Genomic DNA, 19485 nt, shown 5'->3' with positions numbered 1-19485 from the left:
TCCAGCAGGACAGTCAACGGGGGTCGCAACCAACCTAGGAGAGAATGGGGGACAAGAGACACAAAGAATGGACAGCAAGACAAGATGTCTGATCAAGCTGTCAGTTTATTGATTTTAATTGAGAATTTTTATATTCTTCAATAACCAAGGCTCAGGGAGGAAAGGAGAAACTGGGATTCAAGCCATGGTCTCAAGACCGATTGTTCTTGAGCAGCCACCATATTAACGATAGTAACCAGCATATCAACAGTAGCATAGGTAATCAGTAACAAGATGTCAGCAGGTACAGCATAAATCACATTCTGAAACAGTTGCTAGAAACAATTGAAGCTAAGCGTGTGATTAGTTTCATAACTTCTTTCCCAAGCATCTAGCCAGCTGGGGGTTTTCCACTGGCCCATAGTTCTATATTCAAAATGGCTTCAGTGTGGCTACAGTACACGGCTCCTGACATGTCTCAAACAGGGACTTTCCCCTACCCCAAATCTTGAGAAGAGGTTGTTCATCATCTGGCTCAACCTTCAGTATTGTATATTGTAGATGTAAAATATAGGGCTTTGAATGCTCTAAAAATATGTAAGCATTTTATGCGGCAGATGTGTGACTCTTAGCTGAAACAAGTCCCTGCGGTGCCGTGTGGGCTGTGTTCCTGGGTCTGCTCTGCATCATTTATTCTTAGTTCCTCACCCCTATGGAGCCCTGAATCAAATCTGTGATGTTTGTGCCTTCGCTAGCCAACATCTATTGTCAGAGCATTCATTGGAGGCATGCTTTTTGGTTTGCATCATTGTTGCTTTGTGCCAAAAGTTATTGAAATACTTCCGTGATTGTAATTTTCTTCTGTAGAACTCAATAAGCCAATGGACTATGAATATTTTGGAGTTCTGTGAGCATAAGGTTCTGTTTCAGATTTGTATTTTCTTAAAGATTTACATTTATTGCAAAGTCAGATATACACAAAGAAGAGGAGAGACAGAGAGGAAGATCTTCCATCTGATGGTTCACTCTCCAAGTGACTGCAACAACCAGAGCTGCATCAATCTGAAGCCGGGAGCCATGAGCTCCTCTGTATCTCCCACGTGGGTGCAGGGTCTCAAGGCTTTGTGCCATCCTCTACTGCTTTTCCAGGCCACAGGCAGGGAGCTGGATGGGAATCGGGACTGCCGAGATTAGAACTGGCGCCCATATGGGATCCCAGTGCTTGCAAGGTGAGGACTTTAGCTGCTAGTTCATTACGCTGGACCCTTCAATTTGTTCTCCATTCTTATTCCTCTGTAGTTATTTCTGGTCATTGTTCTTGAAAAACAGGTTGTCCATACACCTCCTTTCTCTTCTGTGTTCTTTTGTGGACTTTTAGAAAGATTTATTTATTTGTATTTGAAAGGAAGATTTGAAATAGATAGAGAGAGGTCTTGCATCTGCTGATTCATTCCCCAAATGACTGCAATGGCCAAAACTGAGCTGATCTGAGGCCAGGAGCCAGGAGCTTCTTTTAGGTCTTTCACATGGGTAGAGAGGCCTAGATACTTGGGCCATCTTCTGTCTCCTTTCTCAGCCCACAAGCATAGAGCTGGATCAGAAGTGAAGCAGCCAGGACTTGAACTGTTATTCAGAAGACTTTCCAGCATCACAGGTAGATGATTAATGTGTAATGCCACCCCTATGGTCCCATGAGGGCCATTCGTATATGTAAGAATTAGTAACAAGCTGAATCCTGTATTTTATTATTATTATTATTCAGCTAGGTCAGAGCACATATTGTCTTGATACAATGAATGAAAACTCATTCCCTATGAGTTGGTCTTCCCTGTTGTAACCCATGGAGATTGAGTCCTGTCTCTTGCCCACCTTTCAACCTTTCAAGCTAATGCTTTTTTTCTCCTCTTAAAGACTTGTGAAGAAGAGTCAGTGCTATGAAACTGACTCAGTTGCAGGTTCAGGTCTATGAACTGCTGTGCCCAACTCATTCATAACCCAAGGAGTTCTCTTTATTTTACCCATAAGGAAGCTGAGACCTACAGAGGTGTCAGGTAGCTACAGTAAGTAGCACAGCTGGACTTAAATGCAGGGAGCACGGCCTCAAAGTTCCTATCTTAGATAAATGGTCTGCAGCTCAGATAACAAGCACCAAGCTTGCAGGAAGTGTCAGGACACTGACAACCAGGATTTTATGTGGAAGAAACCAGAAAAGACATGCAATGTTTCTAAATGAAGCATAAAGTAGGTTAATTGTGAATATTATTTATGTTGATAGTAAAGTTTCTCACCACCTAGGGTAGGACTTAAATATGAGCATCTTTAGCACAACATGGCACTTGGCACAACAAACTGCCACTGTGGTCTAATGCACCTGTACTTGACCTCATCCAGGCACCAGTGTGGGAATTGTACATCCCACTGCGAGCTCTTCTGTTCTGAGTATCAGGTTAGCTACGTAAAATCCGGAACTCAGTTCACAGGGAGACCCTGCCTTTATTTCAGTGTGGACTTTGCTTATTGCAAAAAGTTTTAAATTTTTTTTTTCCTGATGAGACCTGTCTTGGGCCACTTGCATACTCTGGGTCTTCTATTTTGGGCTGTGTTTACAGTTCTGGGTTGAGGCTCCCCCATGCTGTTGAGAGCAGACAGTTGTAGCAAGAATGATATAAAATAATAATAATGCTGCATCTAGCTTCTGGGGCAATGCATTGCCTGGTACTAGGCGTGAAGAATCCGCTGGGCAGGGACTGGGGCACCCAGTCCATCGCTGTGTGTCCAGCAGCCTGTCCGTCGCTGTGTGTCCTGCACCCTGTTCATGGCTGTGTGTCTAGTAGCCTGCCGTTGCTGTGTGTCCAGCAGCCTGTCCGTCGCTGTGTGTCCTGCACCCTGTTCATGGCTGTGTGTCCAACACATGTTGTGCATACTCAGGACTCCATAAGCAGTTATTAATTGAATAAACAAATGGCTTTTTTCATATTTTCAGCTAATCCCTTACACATTTCTGGAGTTTGTAGTTAAAATCTATAGATGACAGATTGTATCACCATCTTGATATAGAACAACTTTGTTATGTAAAATCGCCCGTGTGATGCTTGTCTTTTTATTAGGTTACAATGCATTAGTGTTTACGTGCACTCTAGTCATTCCTGAGTCTGTGAATAAAAATAATTATTTTTTTCAAAAAGAGCCATATATGCACACATGACTAACAAGATCTCAACGTGCAGGCTGTGATAGCTGGAAAGACAGGGTTTGAGCACCCCGGATGTCAGCTAGCTTGAAGGCCCAGGGCACAGGACATCCTTGAGGATCGGCATCTTCTTTGACAAAGTGAGGCTCTTGATAATGACCACGCTGGGGCGCTGCCAGAAGAGCACATCAACCACTTGACCACCAGCCACAGGCAGAACTCACACTCAGCTCTTCTGGCTCTGTTTTAGCTCATGCATGTGTGTTCCTAATTCCCTGGGAAGCCATCTAGGAAGGCACTGAGGAGGATTGGCCCTGAGGCAAGAGGGACAAAGAGGACCCATCAGAGAAGGAATTCCTAGGCTGAGCTTAGAGGTGTCTGTGGCTGGCCAAGCTTGACCTGGCCCTCATCTGCAACACAGCTCCACAACTCAGACTACTTGCCTCGAAGCAGCTCATGATTCATAGTTCTACACTTGGAATGTGTAACATCGAGGGTTTAAGAATAAAACTGCCTGGTGAGAAAATTAGCAGGGTGAGGAAATGAATTATAACAATAGATTTGGGTCTCATTTAAAGGTGTAGGGCAAGTCTAGGAGTGTAATTGAATACATTTGTAGAAAAGCCAAATGTAAAAGTTTGTTTTGGTCTAAACTTTGTTGAAATCCATGCATAACTTTTTTTGTAAAACAATTTTTGCAACTTTTAAACATTATTTATTGTAATAGAATAAGCTGATCTTTTTTTTTAGTTATATTTATTTATTGGGAAGGCAAAATTCAAGAGAGAAAGAGAATGAGAGAGAGATTCCACTGGTAATCCCCTCTTCATATGGCTGCAGTGGCTAGAGCTGGGCCAGGCGGAGGCAAGGCTCTGAGAATTCCGTCACATCTTCCATGTAGGTGGCAAGGGCGCATAGTAATTTTCCCAGGTAGATTAGCAAGGAGCTGGGTCAGAAGTAGAACAACCAGGACTGGAACCAATGCTCTTATGAGCTACTGGGATTGCAATTGAAACCTTAATCCACTGTGCCACCCCAGCCCTCCATCTTTGAATTCTATTTTCCACACTCTTTTAAAATCCCTTCATAGTTTCAAGGTGTGATATGGATGGAAGGGGGACTAGGAATCGGGGTGCTAAAAAAAAATCTAATGGCTAATTAGCTACTCCACTGCCAATAGCTTTTAAGCAAAAACCAAACCCAGATTCCTTTTACAAAGTATTTAGACTGCCAAGTACAGAATCCGAAATATCTTTGTTCACAAATGTTAAATTAAAAAAATTGATTTTGAACTACGCCAGCTGAGGCAGAGCTGCGGCAGTATAAATCAGGCCAGGTTTTTCATTGAGAATGATGGGGAAACCTGAGTAACAGCAGCACGTTGCTCACACAGATCTGCGCTCAGGGCTTCTCTCCATCACCGAGCGCTGCGTGTAACAGTGGAAGGAGAACTTGGGCACAGTCCCTGATCATCTGTCCTGTGTAACCTTTCCTTGCAGTCCCACCCTTCATCCAGCCCTTCGAGTTCCCGAGATTCTCCATCGGGCAGCGGGTCTTCATCCCCTGTGTGGTGGTCTCCGGGGACCTGCCCATCACCATCACTTGGCAGAAGGACGGCCGGCCAATCCCAGCGAGCCTCGGGGTAACCATTGACAACATCGACTTCACCAGCTCCCTGAGGATCTCCAACCTGTCCCTGATGCATAACGGAAACTACACGTGCATCGCCCGGAACGAGGCCGCCGCTGTGGAGCACCAGAGCCAGCTCATCGTGAGAGGTGAGGGCAGGGCGGCAGGGAGGGAGCGTGGCGGGGGAGAGCTGAGCAAGACTGGATCCATACCATGCTGCGATGGAAACCAGCCATCAATGAACCCCAAGGTTTAATCTGAAGCAGTGTTTGTGCACTAAAGAAGTGTGTGAGTGAACAGGAGGGAGGTGTGGTATTTATTTCATGAGCTTCTATCCCTAACCAGTTATTTTCAAAGGACCAAAATCCATGCTTGTTTTTCACTATTTACTGGATGGTAGCTAACATATTCCTTATCATTTAGATTGCTGGTCTTTTAGAAGAGTGTTAGTCATGTGAGTGCATGGATGTTTTTGCAAAGAGCCATGGGATAAAATTGAAATTGCTTTGTAGATTCGTTTTAGTTTGAGAAATGCTGTTTTTGTACCCAATTTTTTTCTGAATCACATTGAATCTACTTTTAAGTTGGGAAGTGATTGTAGCATTATAAAAATAAGGAGAGGATGGCAGTACAGACAGGAAAAATGAACGTAAGATAGGCAGTCTGACTTGTAGGACATATCAGCACTGCAACACATGTGCAACCGAGTGTGCGTCTTTTTTCCAAAGCTTTATTCAGGTTCCCTCATTCTCACTCGGCTCTCCTGTGGAACAAACAGCTGATCCACCTGTGTTTTCTGTGGTGTTATATCTGTCCCCATGTGTATGCTGTGATTCTCTGAGACTCCAAGAGGAGCAAGAACCAACCCTCCAAGGCAACATTCATCCGTGTTGCCAAACTGACCACACGGGTGTGCCTGACCTGGGTTCCTAATTCCCCAGCGCTGGGCCTTTGTGGAATCATGGGGGTGACTGCCGCTGACTTGAGGAGGTGGGTAGACTAGGACAGAGTCCTTGGGAGTGACAGCTGCCACGTCCGCCTCAGCCACCCTTGCTGCCCTGTCTTCTTCTCTGAGTGAAAAGGAATGAGTTGCCTACCGCTTGCCAATAAAAGAGAGGCACACCCAAAATCTGACTTTGTATTTCTGAAAAGGAAGAAAAAACAATGCACAGTGGGTCAGTAAGAAAACTGACTAGAGACCCTCTCTTTTGTCCTTGTACTTTGGGGTCCAAGGATTAGGGTCCTTGATGTTGTCCCCCTTTTTAAGAGGTACATAAAAAAGAGAGCCAACCTGCCAGGCCTCTCACCTGCTTTCTTGGTAGCACACTTTTCTGTAGCACTGTCTGAGACAGGGCAGGCCATCCTTCGGCCAGGCTTTGACATGGTCTGCTCTGAAGGATTCAGGTCAGGGGATGCAAAGGTGAGATCCAAACACACAGGGACTTTCCTTGTATCGCTTGCTCATGCAGGAGAGGCAGCCGGATCTGGTTCTGACCAAGAGGAAGATCAGATACTCGAACAAGGATCTTCACTGGGATGACATGGCTGATGACAATCTGAGCAGTGGCCCCCTGCATCCACCTGTTTTTCACAGCAAGCCACTCATTAGGGGAAATAGTCCAGGAGCAGAAAAAGTGCTTCACAAACAAGGCCAGTTTACCCACCATGTGCAGCCATGAGGAGCTGATGTCGGCAGCTGTAGCTCCTATGGGAACTCTCCTGGGTGGCTGAAGGAAACATGGAAATGAGTTTTCAGATGCCAACCCAGACCAAGCCAGCCACACTAAGTGACTACTGTGGTATAGCCGTTCACACATATCTTGGGAATTATTCATTTCTTCCCTTTCCTCTCCCTCTTCCTCCTTCCTTTGATTGCTTTTGTTTCTTGGTTTCTCAATGTGATTCTCCAGTTGTGCTGGACATCAGAATTGTAGGGGAGCCTGAACACAGTCCTGATTTCCAAGCTACAAACCACACTAATGAAATAACTGTCTTCATAGGTGGGCCCTGGGCAGCAGTGGGCCCTGGGCAGCAGTGGGCCCTGGACAACAGGGATTGTAAAATCTTCAGGACACTTTTACTGCATAGCAAAGCTTCAGCCATGCTATCTTCATCTCTTGAATATGCAGCTATTATAAAAATCTGGGTTTTTTTCTTTTTTCCTAAATATAAAGAGGCCATTAGCCAGGGCAACTTTGTGGCTTGATTTATCTCTTTAATTCCCACTCTAGCAGCTGTGAGAAGCATGGACTGAGCTGGAAGGCTGAGGCTGTGGTTACGCGGCTGTTTCAGCTCAGGCAGAGAAAAATGCCTTGCATGGAGGTAGCAGAAGTGAGGCAAAAAGTAGTGGGATCTGCAATGTGTCAGTCAGTTAAGGAGAGGAAATGTGTTTACAGAGTGAATGCTGTCCCCGGGAGGAAGTTGTATCCTGAATGATTGCAATGGTCAGAGCTGAGTTGATCTGAAGGCAGGAACCAGGAGCTTCATCCAGGTCTTCCACGTGGGTGCAGGGTCTTAAGGCTTTGGACCATCCTCTACTGCTTTTCCAGGCCACAAGCAGGGAGCTGGATGGGACATGGAGCAGTGGGGACACAGTGCAGCAACTATATGGGAACCCAGTGGATGCAAGATGAAGATTTAAACAATAGGGTATTGTGCCAGGCCCAGAAATAGATTTTTATATTATCAAAAATTTTGCTGTAACTGGAGACAGTGAAATGGAGAGGAAGTTGAAAATGGCAAAGGGAATTGGGAAGGTGTTATTTTAAGGCTGAGTGTCTCCATCCTGTTTCTCTGCCTATGAGAATAAACTATCAGGAAGGGCATACCGTATGCCACGGAGAGGAGACATCAGCACAGCCCCAATGTCTGTGAGCTAGAGGATTACACCAGTGGAACACATTCAGAGGAATCCAAGGGCCCAGCTGGGGCTTCAGAAGATAGAATGATTGGAAAATTGGCCATTGTGGAAGACATGCTTTAGATTAAATAAGTGGAAAAACAAATTGTATCTAATGGAGCTATTATACAGCAATTGGGATGTGATTTATCCTTGTATAAAACTGAACAAAAAGCTTGTGAAAAATTGTTTTCCATCAGTGATTAAGATCCTTAAGAAGGGAAGTACGTGAGGTCAGCTCCAAATTTATTGACTTCCACATGGATCACTTTCCAAACTTCAGCCAAGGATTGCAGAGCCCAAGTGGATGTGGCTTATACTTCTGGATGTAAAACAGAGCTGCCAGCGTGGTAGGTGTAACTACAGAGTACACTGGAGAGGGGGGAGGAGTGGAGACATCTCTAGAAATGTGTCATTCAGGAATCCTTTACAGCAAGCAGCGGGACTTGATGCTTCACAGCATAGGTGAAATTGCACTAGTGCTGGCAGAAATTGCACCTGGCAGGATGTGTTGGAGTTCTGTCAAGCTAGCACAAAGAACCTGGGAGAGTCAGCTGAACTCTTGGATAGGGATTATCCAGCACAGGAGGAAGGGCTGCCTTAGATCAGCCCTAAAAGAAGACCAAAGATACTCCCAACAAGATGAAATTTCTCCAACAGTAAACTTGTTATATGCAAGAACAGCACTGGACACTCTGAGGGGAGAGAAATACAGACCCTCAACAGCACAGCAAATCTAATAAATATTAGTAGATACGAGAAGTGAGGAAATATGAACCATGAGCATAAGGGAACAGAAATAATTAAATTGACCAATAGAGAGATACCGAAGTTAGGCAAGTTCTAAAGCAGCTGTTATAAAGGTTTTTTAAAAGTCAAAGAGACAAACGTGAGGTTTAAACACACAGGGAATTCAAGGAGAGGCATTCAAAATAGTGTTATTAAAGAACCAATGGGCTGGCATTGTGGTGCACCAAGTTAACCTGCCATCTGCAATGCTAATATCTTTCATGCACATTGGTCCAGTCCTGCCTGCACCTCTTCTGATCCAGCTCCCAGTTGACATGCCTGGTAAGGTAGAGGAAGGGGACCCACATGGAGAGGCCCTGATCCCACTCCCATGTGAGAGACCCGCAGGAGGCTTCAGGCTCCCACCTTCTAATTAGCTTAGTCTCAAACATGAATATTTGGAGAGGAAACCAGCAGATGGAAGATTTCTCCTCTCTCTCCCTCTCTTGGTAACTCTGCCTTTCAAATAAATAGATAAACCTTTTAAAAACAGGAAAAGAAAAAACAAGATCAAAAGAAAAATCTAAATCTGTAAAATTCAGTACCTGAAATAAGAAATTTATTAGATCCATGTAATCAGCAACTGAACATTGCAGAAGGAAGAATTCTTAAATTTAGAGAGACAGCAAGAGAAAGTTTTACATATAGAGAGGATCCTAACAGTTGGTAAGTGCAGCTGTCCGAGACCTGGAGTAGTATCGGGTCATCCCACATGGGCCCAGGCAGAGTTTCAGAAAAAGAACATAGATTTGATTCACAATGGCTGAGAAATTTCCATTTAGACTCAAACAATGAAGCCCAAGAATACGCAGAAGGGCACCACACCATAGTCAGATTGTCACAGACTAGCAAAAGGGGCAGGGGCTCTGGCATAGCAGACCAAGTCACTCAGTACAATGCCGGCATCTGGAATGGGCACCTGTTTGTGTGCTAGTTTCTCCACTGATGATCCAGCTCCATGCTAATGGCCTGGAAGAGCAGTGGACAGATGCTTGAGCCCCTGCCACCCATGTGAGAGACCCAGATGAAGGCCCTGGCTCCTGGCTTCAGCCCAGCTCAGCCAGGTAGGGGACAAACTAGTAGATGGAAGACATTTTTCTTTGTGTTTCTCCCTATATCTCTAAACTCTGACTTTCAAATAAACCTTTAGAACAAGAAACTAGCGATAAAACGTTTCTATTAAAATCACCCGGAGATATGAAGAAGTGAAGAAAATGTTGGATAATTTTTCAGACACACGGGGAGCTAGAAGAGAATGAAACAGCATCTTTAAGGTGCAAAAGACTCACCAGTAAAGGACACTACAGCTAGCAAAGTGCATTCACATATTCTTTGAAAATGAAGATATTTTATTTAAAAAATGATTTATTTGGGCCCGGTGCGATGGCGCAGTGGTTAAGGTCCTCGCCTTGCACGCCCGGGATCCCATATGGGTGCCGTTTCTAATCCTGGCGGCCCCACTTCCCATCCAGCTCCCTGCATGTGGCCCGGGAAAGCAGTCGAAGACGGCCCAAAGCTTTGGGACCCTGCACCCGTGTGGGAGACCCGGAAGAGGCTCCTGGCTTCGGATTGGCTGCTCTAGCTGTAGCAGCCCCCTGGGGAGTGAATCATCGGACAGAAGATCTTCCTCTCTGTCTCTCCTCTCTATATATCCGCCTTTCCAATAAAAATAAATCTTTAATAAAAAAAGATTTATTTATTTATTTGAAAGTCAAAGTTACACAGAGAGAAAGCAGAGAGAGAGAGAGAGAGAAAGAGAGAGAGAGAGAGAGAGAGAAAGAGAGAGAGAGAGAGACTCCTTCCACCACTTCACATCCCAATGGCCGCAGCACCTGGATCTGGGCCAGACCTGGGCCTGTTCAAAACCATAATCCAGGAGCTTCTTCTGGACTCCCTTATGGATGCAAGGGCCCAAGCACTTGGTCCATTTCCCACTGCTTGGTCAGGAACATTGTCAGGGAGCAGAATTGGAAGTGGAGCAGTCTAGACTTGAACCAGTGCTTTGCTGAGAGTTTGGTCCAGCAGGCAACAGCTTTACTACAACTCAGTTCCAGGCTGTAAGTCATTTTTAGAAAAGCACAAGTTGAAATATTGAAAATATATTCTAATACAATAAAATGTTAGGCTGTTAAAAGAATTACTCCAGATACAAATTTCCATGTAAAAAGAAAATACATTTCTTTGAATATAAAAAATTATTGCTAAACAAATAAGGTATTTCATTCTCATTTTCATTTAAAATGCTTAGATATTTAAAAGAATATTAATGTGTCATACAACTTATAGAAGCAAAATTCACAAGTGTTAAAGTGAAAAGCACTGGAGGGAAAAGAACAGAATTTTGCCATTCTGCGACTGTATAAAAATTATACATGAAAATATACAGTGTATTTGATCATATGAATTAAAATATAAATATGTGTAATGTAAGCACTAGAACAATTATAAAAGGCAAAACCAAGAAAAACAAAACAGAATAATAACAAGTGTGCAATTAGCCATGTTAAAGTGTAGAAAAAGGGAAAAGGTTTAAAAAGGGGAAGGACAAAGAGATGGTGAAACATGAACAGAATTATCAATATTTATAAGTATAAATGGAATAAATATACAAAGAAAAAGAAATGGTCACTCTTAATAAAATATGAAATATTAAGAATATCCTACATATGATGCATGCACATTTAAATATGCTAAATGCAATATTTAAATCATAAAATCTTGAAAGATTATATACATATTTAAGAAAATCAGCCTCAGCACCGGGAGGGTTAGGGTGAACAACTTGGCCAATGTTATCATGATCAATTTGTTGCTTTTGTCACAAGGCACAAAAAGCTTACTTTTAATACAAACAGTGCAAAATCTTTTTTTTTAATTGATTACATTGCATTATGTGACACAGTTTTATAGGCACTGGGATTCCCCCCTCCCCTCCCCAAAACCCACCCCCCCAGTGGTGGATTCTTCCACCTTGTTGCATTACCACAGTTCAAACTCAGTTGAGATTCTTTCCTTGCAAGCATCTACAAAGCATAGAGTCCAGTATCTTATTGTCCAGATAAGTTCAACAGTTTCTTGGGGAGACCATCTCTAGTCTGAAGGTAGAGCTGACAAAGTATCATGTCAATCAATTAAAAGCCCCGACATTGCATCCGTAACAATTTATAACATAATGGAATTAGTTGACATGGTATTGTATAGCCAGCATGTTAAAAGAGAGAGAGAGAAAAAAAGAGTGCAAGTTCTGAACCACATCCTATGACTTGTACATTGACATTTCAATCATTAGTTTATATACAACCGGGTTCTATACACCTTAAAATGGCTATAGATTACTATTTAGCTGTCTCATGTCTATTTTAATTTTAATATTTAGCAGTTTATAGTGTTGAAGCATGATTTTGCAGAACCTGGCTGTTTTTCGGGTAGTCTAACTCTATAACTCCAGCAAGACATAAGTCAACATTTTAGGTGAATAGTTCTAGGAGGGGTGTGCAGAGAAATCTTCAATACCCTAGTGAGGAGTAACTAATCTTTGTGTCCCACCCAGTGAGTTATAAGTGCATCCCCACTGCCCATTTCCTGTTTCTAAGCTTTCCTTACTGTTTTCTATCTATTCTAGTTTTTTTGTTTGTTTGTTTATTTGTTTATTTGTTAGTTTGTTTTGAGGGGTTTCTGGAGCGACTCTGATGGTCATTACGAGAGGGAGTGGGGACCCAAAGTTGGCACCAGGCAAGAACCAGAGAAAGCTCCTCTCCCTAGTCATGAAGGAAGTTTACTGTTCTTCTGTTTCTGCGGACCACTCAGTGCTCCTGGTTGTCATTCTGATGACCTTGGATCCTGCAAGGCAGGATTTGGGCCTCTTCCATCCCATGTGGGAGATCCAAATGGAGGTGGGTGACCTCAGAGTTCTTGACCTCCGAAGGCACTCCAATTCCCCGTGGTCTCCTTGGCGTTTGGGATGTAGTCCTTGGAGCTCGTACTGATAGTCCTTGGTGAGGATCTAGGAGTCTTCAGGGTTGGGATACAAGCCTCCTCCTGTCTGCCTGCTCCACTCTGGGGTCCCCCCGCCACTCAAAGAGTGCAAAATCTAATAAAACAGAAATGAAAAAGACAAATGACAGTGACAACCAGCAAGCTCAACAGTTCTTTCTCAGTAACTGATGTAATGAGTAAATAGGAAACCAGTAGGAATGGAGAAGACTTGAGCCACAATATGCAGGATAGTTCTGGAATGTTCTACCCAACAACTGCAGGACACATGTTGGTCTTCTGGCCATCTGAATGGTAAGAGAGTAGGTTTGTGCTGTTTGAAGCCACCAAGTTTTCTGGAACTGTTACAGCCCCCATGGAAAACTAATATAAACACAGACATCACAAGACCTCCTAAAGACAATGGTTAAAAGGATAACAAAGGTATATAATTTATGCAAATGCATTTTATAATTTAGATCCAAATTCAAAAATTTCAAAATTCAAAGTATCAAAATAGATATAATAGAAAATCTGATCATCCCAATGTCAAAGAAATTAGAAAGGACAGATAGCGTATGCTGTCTCTGATATAGGGCAACTCTCATGCAAAATACAAAACAAATAAATATATTGGTAAACATGTATATTCATATATTCTCATAGATGAACTGTATAACGGAGACTAGCATAGCAGGAAGTTAAGATGTATTTCAGTAGGCGTCTCTGCTGAAGGAAAGGAGGAGTTCCAATGAGACGGTTAAACATGCCTTGACAACATAATACTGGATTTCTACCTTTGTCTCAATCTGAAATGACGTGATGCATACAAGTAACAGCTGTCCAACTTGTACCTGCTACTAAAGGACGATACTACTGTAATAATAGAGGGACAAATGGGGGAAGGAGGACCGAGAGAAGGAGTAGAAAATATCTACACTTACAAAAACTTACCATAGAAATAATAATATAAAAGAAAGTGAAAACAAAAACGTTTCCTATTAAAATGTCTCAGTGAGGGTGATTTGAACGTCTCAAAGTGGCAGTGAGGACCCCCAGCGTAGCTCAGCGTCTGGACCCCTTGCCTGACCCAGTGTGGACATTTATTAGCTGTGTGGTCTGGGAGACGTCTGAATCTCTCTTGCTCAGTATTCTTACTCATAAAATAGAGCCCTACTTAGCAGGTGTTTTCTGTCGATTACGTGTTTATCACAGGATGCCATGAGTAGTGACACACCCTCCCCTCTTTTCTCTCTTTCCTTCTGTCCCTCTGCCCTGCTCTCTCTTCCTTCCTTCCTTTCGTTTTTATACACACGACCTTGGAACATGAATGAGCATGCATTCTATACAACAGGCTGTGCGATAACCAAAGGGTTATCAAAAAGATAAAAGTATGGTAAGTTTTTTAATAAATTACACACACAGGTGATACAGTGCTTGAGTAGAGGTGATAACTAAGAAATTTTTTAAAAATACATTTAAGCTAAGATATACAGCAAATAATATGATAGAAATGGAATTTGGAAGCCCAATTCCTAGTTATCTCATACAGCAATCTTAGGGCCTTCAGTTATTGTAAAACTGTGCCTTTTCAATAGGTCACTAGGAAGATTAACAAAGACTAATTAAAAAAAAAAGGCTCTTTCATAAGGAAAATTTCACAAGCAAACAAAAGAAAAACTCCCTGATCCACAATTGATGTGACAGTGGACCCAAGGTCACACTCTGACTGTGGTCTCAGTGAAGCTGTTTTGAAGAAAGGTGTTGCACTTAACGACATTCTGCCAAAGGCTCCTGTTGTTGATGGGGACACTGTGCAAGCCGTGATTCCCATCTGTGGTTCTGAAGGAGGCAACCTGCCTGTGCCTCTGTCCATCTTACAGTGCAGCACCTGGTGCTGATTTTAGCGGTGAGCTGTCGCATCAAAAGACCTTCCACGAGCCTTCCAGTGACAGGAAAAACAGATTCCAGGCTCACTGTTTAATGGCTCATAGGCTATGACCTTCTGAAACACCTACTGGGGAGTGTCATGGCGGCCAACCAGACACCGATTCCTGCTTCACCAAGCTCAAATTCTAGCCAAAGGTAGAGATGATGGGCAAACCATATCAGGAGTCTGCTAAAGTACTGTGAGAGATAGCACCTGTTTGGAGGGTTGAGAGGGCTTGGAATGGGAATGGTTTTACACATCTGATGGATAGGGCAAGTCTTTCTGAAAAGGTATGTAAGCAGACACTTAGCCCAAGTGAAGAATGAGCCTGCGGTAAGAAGTGAGTTTTATTTTATTTTTTTTTATTATTATTGTTGCTTACATTGTATTATGTAGTACAGCTCCATAGGCGCTGGGGATTCCCCCCACCCCTCCCACACCCCTCCCCCCATGGTGGATTCCTCCACCTTGTTGCATAACCATAGATCAAGTTCAGTTGAGATTCATTGCTTGCAAACACATGCCTAGCATAAAGTTCCGTGTCCTATTGTCCAGATAAGTTCAGTGGCCTCTTGGGGAGACCTTCTATGGTCTGAAGATAGGTCTAACAGAGTAAAGATCCGGTCAGTTAAAAGCCCCAACAAGGCCTCAGTATCATTATACAACATTATGGAATTAATTGACATAGTATTGGGTAAACAATATGTTAAAAATAATGCAAGTTCCATTCTTCGAAACATCTGGGTTGAGACAGTATCAATGACAGGTTCAAAAAATAACAAACAACCAAACAAAAATTACACGTTAAATCAAGGCAAACATGTGGTATCTAATCTTTTGGGATTCACTCATTTCCCTTAGCATTATAGTTTCCAGTTGTGCCCATTTAGCCACAAAGAACTGCATTTTGTTTTTTTTAATAGCTGAGTAGTATTCCATGGAGTAGATGAACCAAAGCTTTCTTATCCAATCTTCTGCTGATGGGCATTTCGGTTGCTTCCATGTTTTTGCAATTACTGATTGTGCTGCAATGAACATAGGGATGCATGTTGGTTTGTCGTAAAACAGGTGTTTTGGATATATTCCTAGGAGTGCTATTGCTGGGTCATATGGTATGCAGATTTTGAGTTGTTTGAGTGTTCTCCAGACTGATTTCCATAGAGGCTGTACCAATTTGCAGCTCCACCAGCAGTGGAGTAGGGTTCCCTTTTCCCCGCATCCTCGCCAGCAAGCGTCGTTGGTGTTCTTGTTTATGTGGGCCAATCTTGCTGGTGTTAGGTGGTACCTCATCGATGTTTTAATTTGGATTTCCCTTATTGCTAGGGAGCTGGAACATTTTTTCATATGTTTGTTTGCCATTTGGATTTGTTCCTTTGTGAAATGTTTGCCCATTTCCCGTGCCCATTTCTTAAGTGGCTTGTTCGTTTTGGTTTTTTGGTTGTTTTGAAGTTCTTTGTATATCCTGGAAATTAGCCCCCTATCGCCTATATCGTGTGCAAAGATCTTCTCCCACTCTGTGGGTTGCTTTTTTACTTTGTTGATTGTTTCCCTTGCTGTACAGAAGCTTCTTAGTTTGATGAGGTCCCATTTGTTTATTCTGTTCTCAACTGCTATTGCTTTTGGTGTCCTTCTTAGAAAGTTGGGACCTACTCCTAGGTCTTGCAGGGTATTTCCTACATTTTCTTGCAAGAGTTTGAAGGTTTCTGGATGTAGGTTTAGGTCTTTTATCCATGTAGATTGGATCTTGGTGTATGGTGATAGATGTGGGTCTATCTTTTTGTTTCTACAGGCTATCAGCCAGTTGTCCCAACAACATTTACTAAAGAGGCCTTCCCACTTGCTTGAGTTGTCATTGGTCTTTTTGTCAAAGATTAATTGGTTGTATTTGTGTGGGTTCCCTTTTGGAGCTTCTATTCTATTCCATTGATCTTCCTTTCTGTCTTTGTGCCAGTACCAGGCTGTTTTGATAACCACTGCTCTATAGTATGTCCAGAGGTCCGGGATTGTGATTCCCCCTGCTAACTTCTTATTTTTCAGGATGGTTCTAGCTATTCGTGGTTTTTTGTGTTTCCAGATGAACTTTTGAATCATTGTATCCAGTTCCGTGAAGAATGTTTTGGGCAATTTGATTGGAATTGCATTGAAAATGTATATTGCTTGTGGCAGTATAGACATTTTAATGATATTGATTTTGCCTATCCAGGAGCACGGGATGTTGTTCCATCTTTTGAGGTTTTGTTCAATTTCCTTTTTAAATAGTTTGTAGTTTTCTTCGAATAGGTCTCCTACGCTTTTGGTTAGATTTATTCCCAAATACTTCATACTTCTCTCAGCTATTTTGAATGGTATCCTGTTGGTTAGATTTTCTTCCATCTTGGTGTTATTTGCGTACACTATGGCTGTTGATTTTCGTTCCTTAATTTTGTACCCCGCCACTCTGCCAAACTCTCGTATAAGTTCTAGCAGTTTCTGTATTGAGTCTCCTGGTTTTTCTATGTATAGGATTATGTCATCTGCATATAGTGAAAGCTTGACTTCTTCGTTTCCTATATGTATGCCTTTGATTTCTTTTTCTTGTCTTACGGCCTCTGCAAGTACCTCTAGGACTATGTTGAATAGCAGTGGTGATAGCGGGCACCCTTGTCTTGTTCCAGATCGCAGTGGGAAGGGTTCTAGCTTTTCTCCATTCAGTATGATACTGGCGTTGGGTTTTTCATAAATTGCTTTGATTATGTTGTGGATTTTCCCGTCTATGCCTACTTTGGCTAGAGTTTTTAGCATGAAGAGGTGTTGGATTTTGTCGAAGGCTTTTTCTGCATCTATTGAAACTATTATGTGGTTCTTGTTTTGCAGTTTTTGGATATGGTTTATAACATTTATGGATTTCCGAATATTGAACCATCCCTGCATTCCAGGGATGAATCCTACTTGATCCGGATGAATGATCTGTCTGATGATTTTTTGAATTCTATTGGCTAGGATTTTGTTCAGAATTTTAGCATCAATGTTCATCAGAGAAATAGGTCTGTAGTTTTCCTTCTCTGATGGTTCTCTGTCCGGTTTTGGGATTAAGGTGATGTTGGCTTCATAGAATGAGTTTGGGAGGGTTGCTTCCTCCTCTATTGTTTTGAAGAGCTTGTAGAGGATTGGGGTTAGTTCTGTTCGGAATGTTTTGTAGAATTCTGTAGTGAAGCCATCTGGGCCTGGGCTTTTTTTCGTTGGGAGATCCTTGATGACTGTTTCAATCTCTACCTCGGTTATGGGTTTATTTAATTCTGCAGTTGCCTCCGGACTGAGTTTTGGTAGGTGGTGGGAGTCCAAGAACTTTTCTATTTCTTGGTGGTCCTCAAATTTGTGGGAGTACAGTTCTTTGTAGTAATTTCTAATTATTTTCTTAATGATTGCAGTGTCTGTTGTTATGTTGCCTTTTTCATCTTTAATGCTATTGATTCTCACTTTCTCTTGTTTTTTTTTTTTGGTCAATCGGGCCAGTGGAGTGTCTATTTTGTTTATTTTCTCAAAAAACCAACTTTTTGATTTGTTGATTTTATGTATAGTTTTTTTGATTTCTATTTGGTTTATCTCCTCCCTTGTTTTGATGATTTCTTGTTTCCTATTGTGCGTGGGACTCTTCTGCTGCTGTTTTTCCAGATCCTGGAGGTGTGAGGTTAGTTCCTGTATTTGGCGTCTTTCTTGGGCCTTGACATGCGCTCCGATTGCGATGAATCTACCTCGTAGCACTGCTTTGGCAGTGTCCCACAAGTTTTGGAATGTTGTATCAGAGTTTTCATTGGTTTCCATAAATTTTTTGATCTCATCTTTAATTTCTTCTCTGACCCATTGTTCGTTTAATAGCATATTGTTCAATTTCCAAGAGTGCCTATACTTCCTGGGGAGTTTTGAGTTGTTGATTTCCAGTTTCATCCCGTGGTAGTCTGAGAGGGTACATGGTATGATACTAATGTTTTGGAAGTTGTTTAGATTCGCTTTATGTCCTATCATGTGGTCGATTCTGGAGAAGGTGCCATGCACCGCTGAGAAGAAGGTATAGTCTGTGGCCTTAGGATAAAAAGTTCTATATATGTCTACTAAGTCCAGTTGTTCTATTGTTTGTGTGAGCTCTGTTGTTTCTTTGTTGAGTTTTTGTTTCGTAGACCGGTCCATTGTTGTTAGAGGTGTGTTGAGATCGCCTACAAGAATTGTGCGGGTGTCTATGTCTTCCCTTAAGTCTGTAAGTAATTGCTTTACGTAAGTAGGTGCATTAAGATTCGGTGCATAAACATTAATGATGGTGATTGCTTCTTGATGGATCTTTCCTTTCACCAGTATAAAATGGCCTTCCCTGTCTCTTTTGATGTTAGTTAGAATGAAATCTATCTCGTCTGAAATTAGGATAGCTACCCCAGCTTTTTTTTCTCGTCTATTGGCGTGAAATATCTTTTTCCATCCCTTCACTTTCAGTTTCTTTGCATCCTTTCTGGTTAGATGCGTTTCTTGTAGGCAACAGATGGTTGGGTCTTGTTTGATGATCCATTCTATTAATCTCTGTCTTTTGATTGGTGAATTTAGACCATTTGTGTTGAGAGTTAAAATTGAGAGGTTGCAATTTTGTCCTGCCATGTGATTGTGTTGTGTGTGTGTTGTTGCCTATGTAATTGTCTTGTTCGTGTGGCCTTTAGTTTGGAGACCTTCTTATTTGCCAACTTTGTTTGTGATTTGCCTCCTTTTTGTCCGGGACTAGCGCATTTCTAAGGAGACTTTGCAGAGCTGGTTTTGTGTAGACATATTCTTCTAGTTTTTCTTTGCTATTGAAGTATCTGATTTCGTTCTCATATACAAATGAGATCTTTGCTGGGTAGATTATTTTTGGTTGACAGTTGTTTTGTTTCAGGACTTGGAAGATCTTTGTCCATTCTCTCCTTGCTTGTAGGGTCTCTTCGGAGAAGTCAGCAGTGATTCTGATGGGTTTTCCCCTGTATGTGATCTTTTCTCTACTTCGTACTTGTCTCAGGATTCCTTCTTTGTCTTCATTGGAGTAGAACTTGAGCACCGTGTGTCTGGGTGAAGATCTCTTTGGATCATATCTGTTGGGAGTTC

The 19485-nt window shown here is 42.3% G+C and overlaps 1 protein-coding gene across 1 annotated transcript in view; it reads left to right on the top strand.

Moving 5' to 3' along the window:
• Window positions 1–19485, top strand: part of DSCAM (DS cell adhesion molecule) — a 600899-nt gene that overhangs the window by 387060 nt on the left and 194354 nt on the right. Inside the window, exon 9 of the mRNA XM_040986640.1 lies at window positions 4669–4947. Within this exon, the coding sequence (XP_040842574.1) occupies window positions 4669–4947 (279 nt within the window). The remainder of the gene's footprint in view (window positions 1–4668; window positions 4948–19485) is intronic.

Source organism: Ochotona curzoniae, unplaced genomic scaffold (assembly GCF_017591425.1).
Source record: "Ochotona curzoniae isolate NIBS_2020 unplaced genomic scaffold, NIBS_Ocur_1.0 contig_4516, whole genome shotgun sequence".
In the NCBI taxonomy this organism is placed as follows: Eukaryota; Metazoa; Chordata; class Mammalia; order Lagomorpha; family Ochotonidae; genus Ochotona; species Ochotona curzoniae.
Note: the sequence above shows the minus strand (reverse complement) of the source record. Positions and strands in the feature narration are given on the sequence as shown.